Raw genomic sequence first — 18,890 nt, 5'->3', positions numbered from 1 at the left:
TTATATTAGGAGGCTGGTAGCATGCAGTCAATCACGTGAATATTTTGTTACCGTCGCTATCTTCCAGGAAATTGTTTTATGGCACTGTTTGATATTTTTATCACAACGCCCTTCGTTGATGATTTTTTATTTAATTTTTTAATGCTTGATTTTCTAGTAAAACCATTTCAAACAGTGTAATTACTGTACTCTATCGCAAATGTTTTAAAGCACGATTCTGCAGCCTTGTGCGTGTGCATGCACTAAAAACTCACAGCTTTGCCGCTGTTCCCTTAATCTTTGACACAGCAACGTGCCTCGAGGCTTTGGATTGTTCCGAGAGGTCTCAAGGTAACGGCATCTTCAGAAGGAATGAATCACTTGCTGCCTCATTCTTCCCGCGTCATCCGATTGCGCTTTTTGTACATTCATTTACTTCATTCAAAATCAGTGACACTTTCTTTTGGTCTGAAACGATTAAGTCGAATTAAGAACTAGTCCGGCTGAGAGATAGTGGGAGACAATTTTCGACTGCAAAGAAGATTTAATTGAGTTCATTTTAGGCAGACTATAGTACTAAGTATACAATGAAAACACTGTTGACATCCAGCCCCAAAATATTCTGAATGCTAACAGCACTTGCAAAAAGGAGTGAAGCCACTAGAAAAATAACTATCTTAAATATTTTGCAGGACGAAGGCCTATGTGGTTGGGGGAGAAAGAGAAACACACGAGTCTCTCGGCACACACACACAGACACACGCGCATCAACTGCAATAGTAGTCATTCCATAATTAACTTGGGTGTGGCGCTCCTCAGCTCTTCAATACTTTCAACAGATCTCTCATAAATCTACACCTTGTAGTTAAGGACTATAATACTGTCAAGTAGAAACTGTCTTGTGCCATAAACATCTTTACCTTCCTCCTCCCATGCCGTCTCATTTTGCTCTTAAATCGCCGCCTAATGTTGTTTCCATCAATACACATTGTATCAACAGCAGACAACAGGTTGGTCACAAACACTTATTGCTTTGAGTTTCAACAGGGCAGGAGAACTTAATTTATCTATACATGGGGAAAAACCAACCAGATATCTTTTTCAGTTACATTTAACTTTAACTTTATGATTTTATAGCTTTACTTTTGATTTGAATGATTGCTTTGAATCTTTTGCGTTAATGAATTCCTTTGTATAATCTGCTACTTCTCAATTGTTGACAATCTTTCATTTTCAAGGAGACGAAAGACAATATTTCACAGTTCAAAGTAACTACACACAGTTCACACACATATACATATACTGTTCTCCACAGTTCAGGCGCAGTCAATAATTTCTATAATTCCATTTTTATAAGCACGGGACAACAAGTCCAATCTTGTCCTGGTGCACATTTAGTCTCGAGTATGCAGGCCCTCAGTCCAGCAAACAACAGCCTTTTATGTCTCCTCAAGATAGGCTTCCACTCGCTCGCTTGCAAAGTCATGATCTAGAGTTTCCCTTAGTCTGGGGCTTATTTGCCTCTTCCTTCCTGTGAGGTGTCCCTGGTCACTCTTTGATCTTGGACCGAGTGAAGGAGTCAACATGTACTCAAAATCTTTGACCCGCTGGCGTGTGTTCAGTCTAGCGTGTCCTGTGTCACTGGTCAGGATTTATTTCAGGTCATTAACAGGAGCGGTAGTAACTTGACCAATGCACATTTGGTAAACTTTAATAAGAGTAAAAAATACATTTTCTACAGTTCTCAAATACCAACATTTACACAGCACACTCTCCTTGTTAGACTCTGTCTTCATGTTGCCAGAGAATATACCTATGGTTAGTCCAATTTTAGAAGCCTCCAAAGTAAATGAAGACTTGTTTGAATACTTATAAAGATGATGCATCACTTCATATACCGTACAACGTCAAAGTGACAGCTGGAATGACTGAGCTACACTATAGCATCATAGTTCAAGATAATATCTTGCACCATTTGGTTACGACGTACTTTCTGCATCTCTGAATTCTGAAACAAAATGATAGTGATTTAGTACTTCACAGAAAAGTATATCAAACAAGATAACAATAGAGCAAATAAAAGTAATGTAACACTGTGCAAAAGCAGACAATGAAGGTTAATGATCTGTGCATGCATATACAAGAAAATGCTACACCAAGCACTATTACACACACCCCAAAAGTCTTCAAATTCTCCCTTTATTTGCTCCTCAAATGAGGAAAAAAAAGTAAATGACATCAACAAGAAGTGACAAAACAGAATAAAAGCAAGAGAAGCCAAACAAACCAAATAACAAATTGCAAAACAACAGCAAAAGAACTAATCCATACATGACAAAGAACAATGTTAAAAAACATAAAAAAATAAAACCTCACAAACAATCCAGACAGGCCATTTCAATAGTGAACATCTTAAAATTGTTTGATTAAACTCTTTCCCTATGGACAGTAACAAGCTGTGAATATGCAAAGTAAGATAAGAAAGATCGAACGTTTTAGTGAATTAAAAAAAATATCATAAATGATTGCCCTCACCTTCCACACAATCACCAGGCCATCAGCACCACAAGATACCAGACCCTCATGGTCATAGTCCAAAAAACTCTGAAACACATTGGCAAGTTGTACACAAATTATAAGATTATTTCGATTTAAAAAAAAAATCTGCTTAACTCATGAAGAGGCTAAGGAGAATAAATGGAAAGAGTACAGACACATCTTTTAAAAAAGTCTTGCTTGAGTTGATAAATTAATGAATTAATGGGTAATGGGCTCAGCACATATGAATTAACACATGCATGCATGCAACACACATATATATATATGCATAGAAACAGAGCACATGTGCCCATTACAAGACTAAACAAAATTGAATTTATTGGGAAAAAATCTATTCACCTCACATGAGCAAAGTTATATTCTACATAATAAGGTGGAGGCTATGGGATAAAAATGAAAAAAAAATCTACTTTTTAACGAAAAAAAGCCTTTATGCTGCCACTCATATACAGGAATTCAAATGAAACTATTTAACTGTAATTAATGACTAAAAGTGGCTATCTTTGTCAAAAATAATAATTATGGTTATATAAAAGTATATGTTCTTTCGCTGCTTTAACACAAAGAAGCAACACTAAATCATTAGTCACTGAATGAGTCTAGCTCATTTTCTTATAAAAAATATGGCAATGAATTTTACTAAGATCTCCCAAACCTTTGAGCATGCCTCTTGTACACACTTGCTTTAAAAAGGATTATAAGTACTGTTTTACCACAACCTGACCTTGTTTTATGTGTACTGAAATGAATACAGAAATGTACAATTGATGCAAAGTAACACCACCACCACCAAGGCAACATTTGTAAAGCCTGTTTAACATGTCGCTAACATGATAGGTCTGGACCTACCTGTACTGCACTTGCATGGCCAAGACATTCACCCAGCAAATGTGGAGACCATAAGCTGTCACCAACATTCTGGAGTTCAGCCATACTAGTTAAATAGGGAGAAAAAGGCATCAGGTTTTTTTGTGTGCTTTAAATCCACAAATAAATATGCAAAATTTCCAAATAATTGACTTGTACTGTTTATATATAATAATAATGGTTATTTTTATAACGCCATATCCCAGCCCTATGAGCAAGCTCACGGTGCTTTACAAATGACAGTAATTATAACAACAGCACTAATAATAATAATCATGATAAGGAGAAATTGAAGAAACCAAGACAAAAATAATAACTGGAATAATAACTGGAATAATTATAATAAAGTGTAGCGCTATTTGACTAACAACTGGAATGAATACAGTACTCCACTATCCAACAAAATTGAAATAAATGCATAAATTATGGGATAAAAAAGGAAATCCTGGTGACAGAAGAAAACAGATGACCAGATTTGTTTGAGCAGCCTGGAGACACATTTATTGTGGAAGATTTCTACATAGCTTGATAAAATACTTTTCTTAAAACCATTCTTAACTTGATTCCCTTTTTGCAGTCAAACTCAGATCATGACTCATGACAACTGACAATACTGATGATCCCTATGAGTGGTCCAAACTAAATTTAGATTGCTGGTAGCAAACAGGTGCAAGTATTCAGTGTCTTGAATAACTCTGTTCTCAGACAACTTAGTATGTCAGACATTCAATACTTCTGTCCATTTTACAGCTGGCAGACAAAAATCAGTTACCTCATTCCTGTAAACTGTTCCATTGGACTTTGAGGCAAATGCTCCTTTTCATCATCATCTCCATATAGAGGAGGTCTTCCCCAAATGCGAATTGATCCATCTTCTGAGCAAGTGACTAAATACCGACTGAAAGTATTGTTTAAAATCCAAGAAAAATATTTTGATTATTTATAATGTAATATTTTTTTAAATATAAACTAAAACATATGGTTTGCAACAAACAAATTTCATCATAAAATTATGTAATATTAGCTAAAGTACACACATGTATACCTACGCACAAGTCTTCTAGTGTCTAGCAAATCACATATTCACTAAACCTGACATTTAAGCCTAGAGAGTCTGATTACTTTCCTACAATCTTTGTGTATTCTTACCCCTCACATGCAAAGCCAAGGTGACTAATCTTGGAATGATGAGCTGCCAACATCCTTATCAAAAGACGTTCTCTGCCCTGGCCCATGTCAAACACACAAAATCCCGAGCCAATGGCCGCAAACAGATATCGCTGCAAACACAATTACCAGATCAGAGACCAATGCTAACCTGGATGATAACATGCAAAAGGAAAGAAGTATGTTTATATTTTCAATAAGAAAATGTAGCATATATGAGGCACAGATTTAGCTTTAATTAGTAACACTCAGCATTTTCAGTAAACCCACCTCTTGCACACAGAAAAGAGACTGAACACTAAAAGGAAACCCCTTGCTGATGCCTTGATACTCTGACACAGTGTTGAATTGCCTAGCAGGAATAAGGTTATGGGAAGTCCACAGAATGATGGTTCCATCAATAGAACCACTGCTAAAGCAGGAATCTACAAACAACCATAAAACAGTCAAGACACATTACAATTTAAAAAAAAAAACTATGTCTATGTTCCTCTTGATTATGAAGACATACATAGACTTTCCAGGCATGGTAATTAAGGCAAACATTCTTTATGATTCTTCTTACTTAATATTCTTTGATAATGTGACAGCAACAAATTCTAATATTCACCTTTTTCAGCCTAACATGTTTTCCAAGAAATGTCATTTACAAACACTGCAAAGGGATTTTTTGGTCATTCTTTGACTTATTCAGCTCTAGTGTAAAATCCATACTCTATTCATTTTATCAAGGTAACAAATCTACGTTAAGATGTAATACTAAACAACCCAGAGAAAAGAAATATAAAGATTTAGCACCTAAACATTAGGATGTAACACTAGCTGACGTACACAAATGAAAGCTCCAGAAAGATTTTAATTTTTTGAGCAAGGGAAATAGATGGATTAAGATGGTATACACAGACCAGAAATAACAATCAAACTGTGAATAGCTTCCCGATGAGAAGGAAGACGTCGTATCTTTATTATTTCTTTTCTGTCTTCATTATCTGTACTTGTCCCTGTTATCACAGAGTACACCACTGTAGGAAAAAAACAACAAACAGACCATAAAATAAAAGGAAAAAAGTCAGCTACAGACTGTGATTTGGAATAGCTGATTGTTTAAACTAAAATTATTAGTACTGAAACAGAAGTGTGCCAAAAAGACGAACTTAATAAAGTTTTTGAATATGAATATTGCAAAATTAGATGTTACAGAGAAATCAAAATCTGATCTTGCAATATTTTCTTTTTAATAAGCCAATAGTTATTGAGAACTTTTGGTGATAGCTTCATGGGTGATTTCTTTCAAAAGAAAGAAAGAATTAGGAAGGTAAATGCAATAACGACATACCAAGATCCTTGTCAGCAGCAGTCACTAAGCGGTAGTTGGAGATGGCTATCATAAGGTATATATCTGAGGAACATGTGTAGGATAATGTTTATTTTAAATGCTAACACTCTTACAAAGATATTACTTGACAGAAACAGAACATAATGTCTATCAGCAGTATTTATACATAGATATGCAATAAGTATAAATAATTACTCCTGTTTATAAATTTACTTAAGATTAAGCTACTGAAAACATGCTTTGAAAATTAAATACAAAATGGGAGATAAAAGAATAAGAAATGTTGTTGATATGAAGATATCAAATTTTAGAGATATAATCAGTTACACTGTTTTGTTTAATGCTTTACCTTCCTCCTCTGGTTTTCTTTGATAGGTATTAAGTAGGGTGCCATTCTGATTCCACACAGATATATGTTCCCCACCAGAACAGAACAGTTCTCTGTCCATTAAGGATACTAAGCACTAAGTAGATGAGGAGGGGAAAAAGAAAAAAAAAGTAAAAGCAAATCTATGCATATAACAATTATAAAGCTGACTTCCATAACATTAGATAACATTTATAAAGTGGAAAATGAAAACATGCATAGCTGAAAACCAGATAATCTGATGATGCATCACAGTAGTAAATAGAAGTTATATACATATTATTCAAATGAATAAAAATATTAAGCATATGAAATATAAACTGAATGCATACAATATGCAAAATGGATAAGCATTATAAATATTATATTAAGTGGACAAATAGCTAGATATACATAAGGGAATATGAAAGCAATCAGATCTGTAACAGAAAACAACCTCCGTTTAAAGCCAAAAGCATTTTAATAGCTCCTTTCTTCAAACTGCCATATAATAGCATATCTCAGCGTAAAAACCTTTAAAAGTCTTATTAACGTCATTGAATGAAAAATTTTAGTTATGCAAACATCCACCACTCTCATAAAAATGATAAATTGCTTTGAAAATCTGCATAGTAAATTACAAATACATCTCAATGTTGACACGATAATCAGGACACATGTTATTTTACCAGCTCACCCTGACAGAACTTGCATGCTGAGTCAAAGTCCTTCGACACTGACCTGTTGATACATCCCATACCTATAAAAACACATTGAAAGTTTAATGGTTTGTAACCCTTTCTTCTGATTCTTCAACAAGTAGGAATATTTATAGGCTAATCCAAATACAATGTCTGAATGCAAAAGTCTCATCATATATGTGTTATCTGTGTGTGCACATGTGTATTAGAGAAAGAAGTGAGAAAGATTAATGATGAAAGTAACCCTCAACCACCAGTCTTGCCTAATTGGTGTAATACTTCATGAAAGATCTTGAGTATTTCAAAATTTTATTTTATGATACAGTTTAATGGCTAATTTAAACCACACTTTCAACAATATGTATAATGATGTAATGATGATTGTAAGAATGATGATGATGATGTAGCAGCTATATCCTGAGTATATCAATACAAAATTGATTGCTGATTATCTACAAGTGTCTGCACAATGATTTATACTGTTATGTCTGTTATTATTTCTAATTATTTTCCAGGATCTTTCATCTACAAGAAGAAATATGCTCTGCTTAAGTTTTACTTCCCTTTTTCCATTATCTTGTGCATAATAAATATTCCTATTAATCAGCTTATTATTAATTATTTGTCAACACATATTCCATGAATCCAATCATCAAATTGCCTTTCCTGTTGTGATATTTATATATATATGACCTGTACACCTTTGTCATCAAGAAATTCTAGAAACTAATTTTCAATCATCAGTTCAAAACAAAAAGCAAGAAATAAAACCCTGCCTTAATCTTAGAGATGGCATTATGTAATGCACACTTTTTTAAATCTGAAAGTCAAATGGCTAGGCATTATCACCTTAATCTGCTTATCAGAAGACCCTGTCAAGAGGTAGTAGTCATCAACTGAATCTATTCTGGGCTGTAGTAAAAGGAGGCTGGTAATAGGGTGAGAATGCCCAACAAGAGTTGCCAGCTTCCTGCCAAACTGCAAAATTTGCACAGCAGAAATTTCAAACCTTATGTATAGCTGTAACAGTTGACTACAGTAGCTATTAACACGAACAGAAAAAAGTCCTTTGATCATCTTAGATAATAAGCTTTCGCTATCATTTACTTTTATTCACCTGCACTGATATCCTTAGCTGTACTAATTAAAATATTTTATCACCCATTTAATTAAGCAGGTGAGATACATAGATGGATTTCGGAAATCTGACCGAGCAGACCATAAAGTTTAATGTTAAGTTGAACTTATTCTTGTAAATAGTAAAGGTTCCTCAAAGTAAATAATATTTTTCGTGATGACTGAACTAAGCCTAGTGCAAGATACAATTTCCAACCAACCCCATTCTGTTGCTGAGATTTGGTAAGTCTATAAACATCAACAAGAGAGCTTAAAAGAAGTTTTAAACTGTCCTCAAAAATGTACATGGATAGGCTAAAGTTGTCAACATTACAACAAAAAGGAGAAATGAGAATGATGCTAATTAGGCACGTCAATGGACATTCATGATGTCTTAGTTTTCATCTGTTCTTGGTACTGTGTGTAGGTGTCTGTGTATCTCTAGAACAGATTGAACTTATTTTTTCAGATTTTGAAAAATAGTATTTGATCCAAGTACAGGTAATCTGAAAAGCTCTGTTCAGCCGTTCATTCATCCCTTGACAGGTATCTGTTAATGGGGGAGCACATTGGAAGATGTGGCAGCTGAAAAGACCTGCCTTTATTCAGTGATAATTAGCAGTTCCTGTACAGGATGACCAGTCTACTCCTAAACGTTCGCAAATCCTAGTTTTTTTCTTTGACCAGTGTTGTTTACCTTAAAAACAATACACCTTGGACAAGGTGTTGTGCTGGGTCACATGGCCAAACCAGACCAGCTTACATCATGATTACTGCAAATCGAGGTTCCTGGAATCCCATGAGTGTGGCAACTGTGCTTTGTACGAATTCATTTGTTTTATGGCCTCTGTGTTACCCAGAGCAGCCAAAGTCTGTTAAACTTTTAAAAATAACATTGACATAAACTTATGATTTATATTATATATCTTCTGCTAACAAGCCCTACCTGAATATCCCAGATGACAGCTTTATTGTCATCGCCAGCTGAAACAAACCTGAAATAAAGAATATGTGGGAAATGAGATGTAAATTTACTTTCCAACTGAACTTACAATTATTCCCTAGTTTGATTTGTAGATTTCTTGTAGATAAGGCAATTAATACCCACAACATTTTATGTCTTCACTACATGCATAACACTTACATTCCAGAAAAAATTTATAAAAAGGCAATCAAGGAATATATTTATATATGTCTGTAACATTAAACAATTTCTTTATAATATTCAGAATGGTGTCATCTTCTAATCTAGAAAAGATTAAAAAAAAATTTTTTTGTCTCTGTGTGTGTGTGTGTGCATGTAGGTGTCCAAGCAAATTTATCACAAATTAAGTAATCAGCTTAAGTCTCTACCTTTTGTTATCAATCTTCAACAGAAGCCTGATTATGTCTGAGTGGTGTTGTAGCAGTAGCACCTCATTGTAAGGATTGTATGCTTGGCCAAAGTCTAGCCCTCGCACTTGTGTCTGCAAGCAGTTATACAGCATGTTGCATCTTCTTTTAACCAGGTGTCACAGAATATATGAATCAGGCCTTAAGATAAGACCTTTACAATGAGATAAACTAAAGCCATATAATATACAAATATAGGAACCACTTTTTACAATCGGTGTTGTATTTAAATATTCACATTCTGTTAAATGAGCTTTTATGTATGAGTCGTTTCACTTTGCATATCACATGCTATGCAAATAAAGGTCATAACTTTCGAAAAAGGCTGAAGACCCATCTGTTTCTTTCAAAACAGTCTTAAACAACCAAGAAACACTTCTGTCTCTATTTTTTTTGTTTTTTTTTTTACTTTCCTGGTGTTTTATATATTTGTTCACTTTATTTTTTTTATTCTTTTGTTTGTTTGTTTGTGTGCGCAATGAACATTCTTCTGAATGGATACCTGCCTATTACAAATCGACATCATCATCAACTTTTTTTCAGGACAAACAAGACTCCATGTCTAATGTTACTCAGCGTTTACAGCAGAGGTTCTAATTGGTTTGTTTCAATACTGAAGATTAATCTGGTGTTAATCTCATTGTAATCGCATCCAATTATATTGACTCAATTAATATTGGGAGAGCCTATATAGTGAACTATACACTGTCAGTCGATCTAAACTGGTGCCAGATGTTTTGTGGGAAGTGAAATGTGAAATAACGCCTAATGTATTTAGCATGGGGGAATTTATAAACTTTCATGAAATAATTAAAATATGCAACGCAGAAACGTCTCAAGTACTTTGTCATTCTGTTATTGTTTCGCACGCAAATTATAATTGTACGTATCCGTGCTTGTACTGAGCAGAGAGAGGGTATGTTGGAGTGCCAGCAGAAACAGTTTCCCTGGATTAGGATGACATAAGTATTTTGGAGGCATCAGTAACAATATTTTCTTTATTAAACCTAATTTTAATGGAAATAATGATATGCTTTTTATAAGCTTGAAAGCGATCCAGTGTTCGCTGATCCGTCGTCTGCAACAGTCGAATCAAACGTCATTTTCTTTCTGTATATAAGTATAGTAAATTTAAGGTAGTTAGGGCGAGACAAACCAACACATCTTTATCTCTTCAGTTTCCAACATTGAAAACCCAGCAAAAGTACTCATTATGATTATAAGTGTAGCACCAAAGTAACGGCCACTGATCAGTGGGTGGCTGTCTACGCATGTTTTGATGACGTCACATGAAAAAACTCGATATTTTCCCTCAAATCTAAATTTAGAAAACAAACTCTTGATCTGCAATGAAATGTAGCATGCGTGAAACAAATACTTTTATTTTATATAAAGATTTAAAAAAATCCATTCATCTTTATTTCAACATTCTGGTTTAAAAGAACGATTATTATCCACCCCTATTTCTTGAAGCAAAACATGATTAAGGAGACTGGAAAGTAATTATCTTTCAGTATTCTGATTGCAAATGTTACTTACATGACCTTCAGCTTGTTTTTCTTTTGGAACAGTATTGAAAAAACGTTGCAAAACTGACATTTTAAATTATAATTTCCGCATCTCTGACGAAAAACTGAATGCATCAATGTGTACCCAAGGGAAGCCACTATAAACATCCTGGGGACGTGACTACGTTCAGACGACAAATTTAGTATTTGTCTCGTTTGTGCTGTGAAATATAATTCGTGCGAAGATTACAGAAAAGTGCGATGTAGGAGAACTACGCATATTACAATAATAATAGTCAGTCGTTCCTTGACCGCCACTCTCACTCAGCAGTCATGCTGGTATTTTGTTTGTACGTCTGCAGCTCTAGTTTCATCGATATCTGATTTAACTGAGCATGACGGTTTTATTTGCCTCTTCGTCGGTTGCTTAGAAAAAGCGGCAGTTCAATGTCGATACATCTATGGGCCACTATATTGTGCTGCTATCTCATAGTCACATTCATCTTAATAAAAAAAAAAGGTATGGCTGAAATCAGATGTAAGATGCTTTCAATCCTTAGTACAGGTTAGACCCTGAGAATGTCCAGCCATGGATTAAAAAATTGCAGAAGTTACACACGCATTGTGATAGAGAACTTGCAGCTCATGGATGTATTCTGAATATCAAGTGTGCTGTGTAGGCAGTGAATAGAATTGTGAACTAAATGTCTGCAGAGCAGACTGTAAAATAGAAAATAAAGGTATTGCTGAACATCCCCCCCCCCCAACAGTAAACCACCGTATACAGCTTTCAGGATACGACCAACCTGTATACACTTATACTTTAAGATAACTCATAATTTCATGAATTTCTAAGCTATGAAAATTTAATAATAAAAAACAGAGCATGGCCTACTGGCGAGATGTTGCGGCTTTATGCTCCTAGAGGAGTAACAAGGACCAAACTATGAAAATGTAACAGGTTATCTTTTTTCACAAAACTGCACAGCAGCCAGCATTTTGAAACTGAACAATGGGTCTACATTTTAAGTAACCTCATTTAAATCTCTACAACAAAACACCACAGGGTAATATATTCTTATGTTTATTGACAAAAGGCTATCAGTCAAAAAGAAAAAAAAAAAAAAAGAGGAGAAAAAGATCAATAAAACCAACCATGCATACACAAAAAATGGGATCTGGGCAGATCTATTTTTATGTACACAAGGCAATGCTAAAAAGTTCCACTAAGATTTCTTTGCATGCAAAACCATCTGACAAACTTCCTGTCCCCCAAAGAATAGAAGCAGCACAGGAGTGAAACATGCATTAAAACTTCGCTACTATCGCCAGCGAGTCATCATAAATATTCATGGTTAAAATAATTTGAAGGTAATAGAAAAATATCCAGTATTTTAGCGATCCTTTGTCTTCCTGAAATCAGGTTCCTCAGCTACAGAATTTTAATAGCACAATAGTATGGCATTTCCCACAGCACAATGTTTAGTCTAACACTTCCTCTTTCAAAGCACTTTCTTGATCAAGAAGAGTGGAAGACAAGTTGAATGCAATTAATGGGAGATGAGAATAGCATTTTCCGTAACAACACCATCTTGTCTTCATCATCATGTAATGTAATCAAAGTACAGGAGGAATTACCTACTGAAACATGCAAGTGCACTGAATTAATGCCAATGTAATGGTTAGAAGATTAACCAAAGTTACAATCAGAAGCTTTGGTTATGTTATTAAAATTCTTTCTAAGTTTGCACCTCTTTTTACACGGTCTCCATAAATATACCGATGAAGAACTTTGTAATTATACAGGTGAACACTTTTTAGGATCTCAATGTCGACACAGTCACTTCCAGATTTTGGGGGACGAACTAAGAAATGGTTTTTTTGTCAAGTCAGTTATAAATTTGTCTCTGCTCCATGACAACTGGATCGCACTGACAAATTTCTTCACAATATTTTCTACCCCACATGTGTGGACGGATTATCACAGTAACAGTATTTTTTAAACAGCATCACGTGCAGAGATGGAATTTGTTGCCAATGAAAAGAAATATCCATAGGCTTATTGTGATGCCCTGGCAGCGAGATCAGTCACGATGGAAGACTTGAGCTCTGGTATCTGACTTATCTTCATCAATTTTGAAGTGCTGTATTTTGTTCTTATAGCCTGGAAGAGAAACAAAGCACAAGCCTTACTAAGCGAAAACATTTATAAAAATGTATCTTTCAACTGTTAAACTGAAATACTATTTGTAATACATTTTGATTGTACAATCAGTTACAAAAATAAAAAATGTGGAGATGCATAAAAATACTGAAGACAATTTTTTTTAAAAGGATGAACTAGCAAAATCTGTGACATCTAAATCTGTAATGTGCTCACAAGTATGTCAGTAAGACAGGAAAGATAGACAAGATAATGCTTTATTATTGAATATAAAATATGACAACTGTGTCTAAAAAATAAATTATGCAGAGAATTTTATTTCCTTTCCAGACTGAATAAAGGCGATGGTTCACTAAGCAGAAGAACTTACAGTAAGTTTTCCGCTGAAAGATTTAACAACCAGGCTAGCAAGCTTGGCAGCTAATGGCTGTAATTGCTCCTCTGTGTAGGTACTGTAGAAGGCAAGAGTGTCCGTCTGCAAAAATTTAATTTTCCCATCAATGCTTATGGCACTCTTCTACAGTATTTAACTTTATTCCATACTTGCAGAATTCTGCCATGGATTACCATGTGCAGCTTCTAGAATTCACAACTATCAGTATGTTGAAATTTTCACTAACATGTTTCCTCATAAACCATTTTCAATGTAAACCTTAGCACCTGCCATGGTAGATTCAGAGCGACCCAACTTTAGTACCAGACACCTAAACTCCCAAGCAAGGATTACATCATGATAAAATTACTGTCTGCAGAAAGCCTTAAACAACAAAAGTAACAAGCATTGCCTGCCATAGTTAGAAAATACTGGGTAATGAAATTTGTACAGAATACTTACCCATGGAGAACCATCTAAGATCTTCATTGCAAGGTACAAAGCAGATGCAGCTATGTGGGAAGGCAAGTAGTGCACCATGTCATATTCTGTTATTGTCAGTTCCATTAAGTACTTTGCAAGTGTATGCTTCAAGGCATCAACCTATCACAGAATACAACACAAAATATCACACGGAAGCTGCAATAGACATTATGCTAATAAGGACATGATTAGATGTTCGCAAATAGCCTTGTTCTTTCTGGGTCAAAAGGGCAAGAAATAAAATCCAGGTCTGACTAAGTGAAAACTAGAGGAAACCCTATGCAAATGAGAGCTACCTTCCCTGAATGAATACTACTTACACAGACTGTTTCCAATTTCATGGTCACACAACCAGTATGGCATACTATTCCAGTTAATAGTCACCAGAAAAGTTTATACACAATACAAATGAATCCCATGATTTCGATAAAGGATTTTTAAAAAAGGTTTATCATGCTGCAAGTTGAGACTGGAATCAGATTAAAAATTTTACACTTTAATAATTTTAACTTCATCTATAACAAAAGTGGCTCTATCCTCCACTTTGGGGCAAATAGGATGAAGAAGAAAAAGAAGAATAACAAAAGTAGTTTCTTAGACTTTTCCTACACACACAATTCCTGCATGTGGCATCAGTCATGCCAAAGTGTGTGTGTGTGTGCGCGCGCATGCATGTTGGTGTTTTAGAACAAGCCAGCAACTAAGGATATATCACGGCAAGGCAGCCAGCCCTGTAAACAGATGCAACATGCAAAGAAAGAACAGTGTGCCCAAGATAAGAGTTGAACCCATGACAGCCAACCCTCACTGTATTGGTGACAGGAGCTAACTGTTGCATCACCGGACTGCCCACTAGTCATGCCAAAATCTGAGTTAATAGAAAGATTTACTATAGGTTACACCATATCAGAATTATTTGCAATTTACATACTTTAGTGATGCGAAAACGAAACAGTATATTAGCAACATATAGGTTTTACCTGGCCAGCTTTCGAGTTTCTCCTCAAAAAATGAAGACACAGTGGTTTCCCAAAAGAAAATTTGAGGGTTCTTAATATATCACGTTCCATTTCACGAATATCAGCTTTCGTATAGGCATTGTCTGTAATGTAAACAAAGTCTGCCACCTCAGGTGCAAACATTTCCTCATACTTTGATGATAAAAGCATGGCAGTAACTCCAACAAGCTGCAACCGATTTCTTGTCACTGGCTTTTCCTAGGGTAAGAATGAATAAAAAGGTTTAAGTGCCATCAACTTGTTCATTTTTTTTGCCCCGCCCCCAAAAGAGCATTGGCAGCAAACAAATTTTGATCTAAGAACATTCTGTTTTCCTGCACATTCTCAGCTTATATATCTGTAACATACCAAGATTATGATGCAGCTTGCGTACAGCATGTGTAGGCAGTATTCTGAATGTTAAGTGATGTCTGATTGTTAGCAATCAATTTTACTTAGAGCAACATGCGTTATAAAATGAACTACCTGAAGATATCTGTCAATGACAGCAACAGTGAGGTAGAGTGTTTCCTGCAGTAAATGAAAGCGATGATGAACTTGACACAACCAGTCTATCAGAATGCCTCTCATTTTGCCGGTGATTTCTGCACCTTCAAGGTAGTTAGGTCGCACAGCAAACTTTCTCTGCCACAAACAAACATTTTCACACTAAATTAAAAAAGCATTTGACCATCAAGTTTCTGCTTTCACATATTTCAAACTTTTGTACAGTTCTTAAAAATAAGCTTGCACTAGCTGTTCAAGCTGTAGTTTCACTACAACGTACAACTAAGCAGTGAGACAATTCGGTACTGTTTTTCTCACTGTGCCGTTAAGCATCTATCTTCATAAAAATTTACATTATTACGATTCACTTAATATAAATTTATGTTATAAAAAAAAGATAGATGTACTAAAATCTGCAGTTGCCTCAGTTCCCCATCCTTGCCTTAAATGAAGAGATAACTAAATGCTTCTGTTGTGTCTTCAGGTATAATTTCTTTAACACACTCACGCTCTCTCTCTATAAATATGAAGCTCACCTCGAGTGACCGCATGTAGTCATAAATATCATTGACATACTCGCTGACCAGTTGAGGATTATCAAAATCATTAGCATCGATGTCTTCTACTGACATCAGTCCTCCAGAAAAGGCATCTGCTTTATCCTCTGAGATGTCCATTGGTGCAGCAGGATACGCGCTAAGGCCATAAGATGTGACTGATGGAACAGCTTCTACAATAACCGCAGGTTCTTTCTCCTGTAAAATTTAATTAGCCTTGAAAAAATGACACTTATAAAAACTTTCACACCCTTTAAAATTCTAAAAAGCAGCAGGCCCCAATCCTCTTTTAACAATCTTTAATTGCACATGCACATCACAATCATTAGCAATTGTTTCACACTAATAAAGTGCACTTTTGCCTGAAAGAGGCAAGTGTGCTCTGCACTAGGATAAAGTCATTTCAAAATTGAACACAAGATGAAGATATAGCAAAGACCATTCATTCCACGCACCATTCACTTGATCAACTCTACTGGCCATGATCTTGTACTAGCCATCTGCTGTCGTTGGGAATGTGTTTTTGTTGTGGGAGAGAGACAACTATTCTAACATGTACATTTACATTATCTCTTTTACATCATGTTCGTTCAACATCTTTTTTGTTGAGCTTCCCTTCCCTCATACCTTAAAGTCTGAGTGTATCTCCGACTTGAGTGATGAAGCTTTGACTTTGGTGGAAATGGTGCTGAGATTGATAACACTGCTGCCAGTAGTACTAACAGCATTGGTATGAGCTGCTGCTGCAATAGCTGCTGCTTTTCGGGCTTTCTGCCTCGTCACAGGTGGTTGCTGATGGAGAATTTCTTTCTTGATAGCATTGGAGCTTGATGTCTTTTTCAGGGGGTCATCTATGGTCATTTTGGAAACTTTTGCACCAATGTTTCCTATGTCTCCCAGAGCAAACCGTGATCCTGCCAGATGGTGCATGCTGGATGCTAGAGCTGCTTTACTGGCTATAAAGCCTTCTGTGTCATCTTCATGCATCATTTTGTTGTTGGTAGTGACTCTTTCTTTTCTTAACTGAAGCAAATTAAAAACACATTTATCAGCAACCAGCGAGAGAAAAAGCCACTTTTTTACATATAAAAGAGAAATCCAAACAGAACTACAGAAAATCTGACAAGGGTAAGTCTTAAAACAAAGTATAGCAGAAAAACTGAACTGAATACACTGTATTTAAGGTGGCCAGACGTTTCGGGGGCGAAAGCGGGACACGTGCCAATAATGGTGTCGTCACCGTCAAAAAACGGCGAAAAAAATGATTTTTTTAAGACAACCGGGACATTTGATGGACTTGCCAGAAAGCGAGACATTGGGCCTCCCGCCCGATGAGCAGGCGGGACACGAGGTCAAAAGCGGGACTGTCCCGCCTAATGCGGGACGTCTGGTCACCTTACTGTATTGCATCATTATCAAATTTCTTCAACAGTTTTTCAGCTGATTCGTTAAAAAAAATCAATACATTAACACATGTATATCAACTTGTAAACATTTTTACTATTTAATATTCTGTCACACCCTCCCACCACCACCACTTCTAACCATGGTATTCTTAGCATTTTCAAGAGTTGTAATAGTCTACCTACATCTCCCAAAATGGAGGCAATCTTAACTCACATGATTTTCATATTACTGAATAACAGACATATTAGCAAGTATGCACATAAAGCAATATGTTACTGTTCTCAAAGACCTTTGTTTTTTAGAAGAAAAATTCGCCAAAAGGTGGAGAATTATAAGCCGTGATTTTATGGATGGTAAAAACAGATTTCTTCTTGTACATGTAATCAGCAACTGTAATACCATTACTGGAGATATGGATATATTGGCTTGCATCAAGGCAGCAGGACTATCAATATTTCAGAAACTCTGGCAGTCTAAAACGCTGTTAAAATATACAAAGTGGTATGGGAAATATATATACTTAATTTTAGGTATGCTGTCTATAATCATGTCTACAATTTCAAGATTAGACTCGAAGCTGAATCCTGTTTTGTTCAATCACGCCAATGTATATAATGCAGAAGCATTGAGCATATACTTAAATATGTACAGGCAGATCAAGTTTGTATTGTGTGATCTTAACTTACCGTCCGAAAACTTGTAATAATGCAAATATAAAAAAAGAGTATGTGTAGAAGAAACAAAGTTTTACACGCAATGCCGGACTGGCGTGCCACCGAAATAGTCTGCTACAATGGCAATTTTTTTAAAACATACACAGAAACGTAATTTTTTGCTATCTGCAGGTGGTAACACTGACTGCCATCGAGCAAACTTTTCGGCGGCAGGCCTTCTCCGACATGTTTCAGTCCTGTCTGAACGACATGTGTCTAAGCCAACTCATGCCAGTAGCCAATGACTGTCGTCTGTTGTGCAGTTCTTAGCTCAGAACAAGCTTTGACATGTTTTCCCGTTAAAAAAACTGAAAATTTCAATATTTAACGCTGGAATATAAATAAAATTTCGTGTATTCTCGGTATTAGAAGCAGTTAGGCCCAAAAGATAAGAAATAAGAAAACGGGAGTTAAAAAATTGAAATATTTCTTCCCGCTCAACGCGTTATATATCCATTTCCTGTCAGCGTCGCCAAGCTAGACTTGTTTGGGCACGTTTTACGTTTCTTTATTTGATGAAGATTCGTGGAGTTGAATAAGATGATACAATTTAAAGTACAAAATCTTACCATTGTCGTGCGTGTTTGCGCCATGGTACAATGGTAGAGACGTTGTGAGCAAACTGGCAAATCGCCCTGCTTTGTGAGCACCTCAACACAATGTACGCATGCAGGAGTTTCGGTGCGAAGAACCTTCAAAATCAGCGGCTTTACTGTG

At 35.7% G+C, this 18,890-nt stretch overlaps 3 protein-coding genes across 5 annotated transcripts in view; 1 reads left to right on the top strand and 2 right to left on the bottom strand.

Annotated features, from left to right (window-relative positions):
* Nucleotides 1-503: 503 nt before the first annotated feature.
* On the bottom strand, nt 504-11,147 carry LOC112553651 (WD repeat-containing protein 41-like). Its single transcript, XM_025221005.1, has 14 exons — nt 11,003-11,147; nt 9,425-9,537; nt 9,018-9,066; nt 7,805-7,933; nt 6,952-7,014; nt 6,258-6,372; nt 5,909-5,971; nt 5,478-5,594; nt 4,843-4,997; nt 4,555-4,685; nt 4,178-4,303; nt 3,388-3,472; nt 2,515-2,583; nt 504-1,987 (listed from the first exon to the last, which is right to left on the bottom strand). Exons 1-14 carry the CDS (start codon nt 11,060-11,062, stop codon nt 1,913-1,915), a joined length of 1,350 nt encoding a protein of 449 aa, XP_025076790.1. The 5' UTR covers nt 11,063-11,147; the 3' UTR covers nt 504-1,912.
* Nucleotides 11,148-12,042: 895 nt separating this feature from the next.
* LOC112553650 (G2/mitotic-specific cyclin-B-like) lies at nt 12,043-18,869 on the bottom strand. 2 transcript variants are annotated; one of them, XM_025221003.1, is made up of 8 exons: nt 18,743-18,869; nt 16,681-17,076; nt 16,033-16,251; nt 15,476-15,634; nt 14,972-15,208; nt 13,971-14,111; nt 13,506-13,610; nt 12,043-13,135 (listed from the first exon to the last, which is right to left on the bottom strand). In XM_025221003.1, the coding sequence occupies exons 1-8, from the start codon at nt 18,764-18,766 to the stop codon at nt 13,031-13,033; spliced, it is 1,386 nt and encodes a 461-aa protein (XP_025076788.1). In that variant the 5' UTR covers nt 18,767-18,869; the 3' UTR covers nt 12,043-13,030. The 2 variants fall into 2 exon arrangements, with proteins under 2 accessions (XP_025076788.1, XP_025076789.1); XM_025221004.1 differs by lacking the exon at nt 18,743-18,869 and adding an exon at nt 18,147-18,422.
* Nucleotides 18,763-18,890, top strand: part of LOC112553652 (focadhesin-like) — a 137,005-nt gene continuing 136,877 nt past the window's right edge. Inside the window, exon 1 of one of the 2 annotated variants that reach the window (XM_025221008.1) lies at nt 18,763-18,890. The gene's annotated coding sequence lies outside the window, so the exon portion shown is untranslated. The other variant, XM_025221006.1, reaches the window with a different exon arrangement.

This window comes from Pomacea canaliculata, linkage group LG13, assembly GCF_003073045.1.
Source record: "Pomacea canaliculata isolate SZHN2017 linkage group LG13, ASM307304v1, whole genome shotgun sequence".
NCBI lineage: Eukaryota > Metazoa > Mollusca > Gastropoda > Architaenioglossa > Ampullariidae > Pomacea > Pomacea canaliculata.
The sequence above is the reverse complement of the archived record's forward strand: the minus strand, read 5'-3'. Positions and strand labels throughout refer to the sequence as shown.

Excerpts from the sequence above, each read along its gene's own strand:
- LOC112553651 (XM_025221005.1), bottom strand. The coding sequence starts at position 11,062 with ATGTCAGTTTTGCAACGTTTTTTCAATACTGTTCCAAAAGAAAAACAA. Across the intron at positions 9,538-11,002 it reads AAAAACAAGCTGAAGGTCAT|ACACAAGTGCGAGGGCTAGA; the intron begins GTAAGTAACATT and ends AACTGCTTGCAG. Across the intron at positions 3,473-4,177 it reads GAACAGTTTACAGGAATGAG|TATGGCTGAACTCCAGAATG; the intron begins GTAACTGATTTT and ends CTATTTAACTAG.
- LOC112553650 (XM_025221003.1), bottom strand. The coding sequence starts at position 18,766 with ATGGCGCAAACACGCACGACAATG. Across the intron at positions 13,611-13,970 it reads TCTTAGATGGTTCTCCATGG|ACGGACACTCTTGCCTTCTA; the intron begins GTAAGTATTCTG and ends AAATTTTTGCAG. Across the intron at positions 13,136-13,505 it reads CTTTCAGCGGAAAACTTACT|GCTATAAGAACAAAATACAG; the intron begins GTAAGTTCTTCT and ends TTTCTCTTCCAG.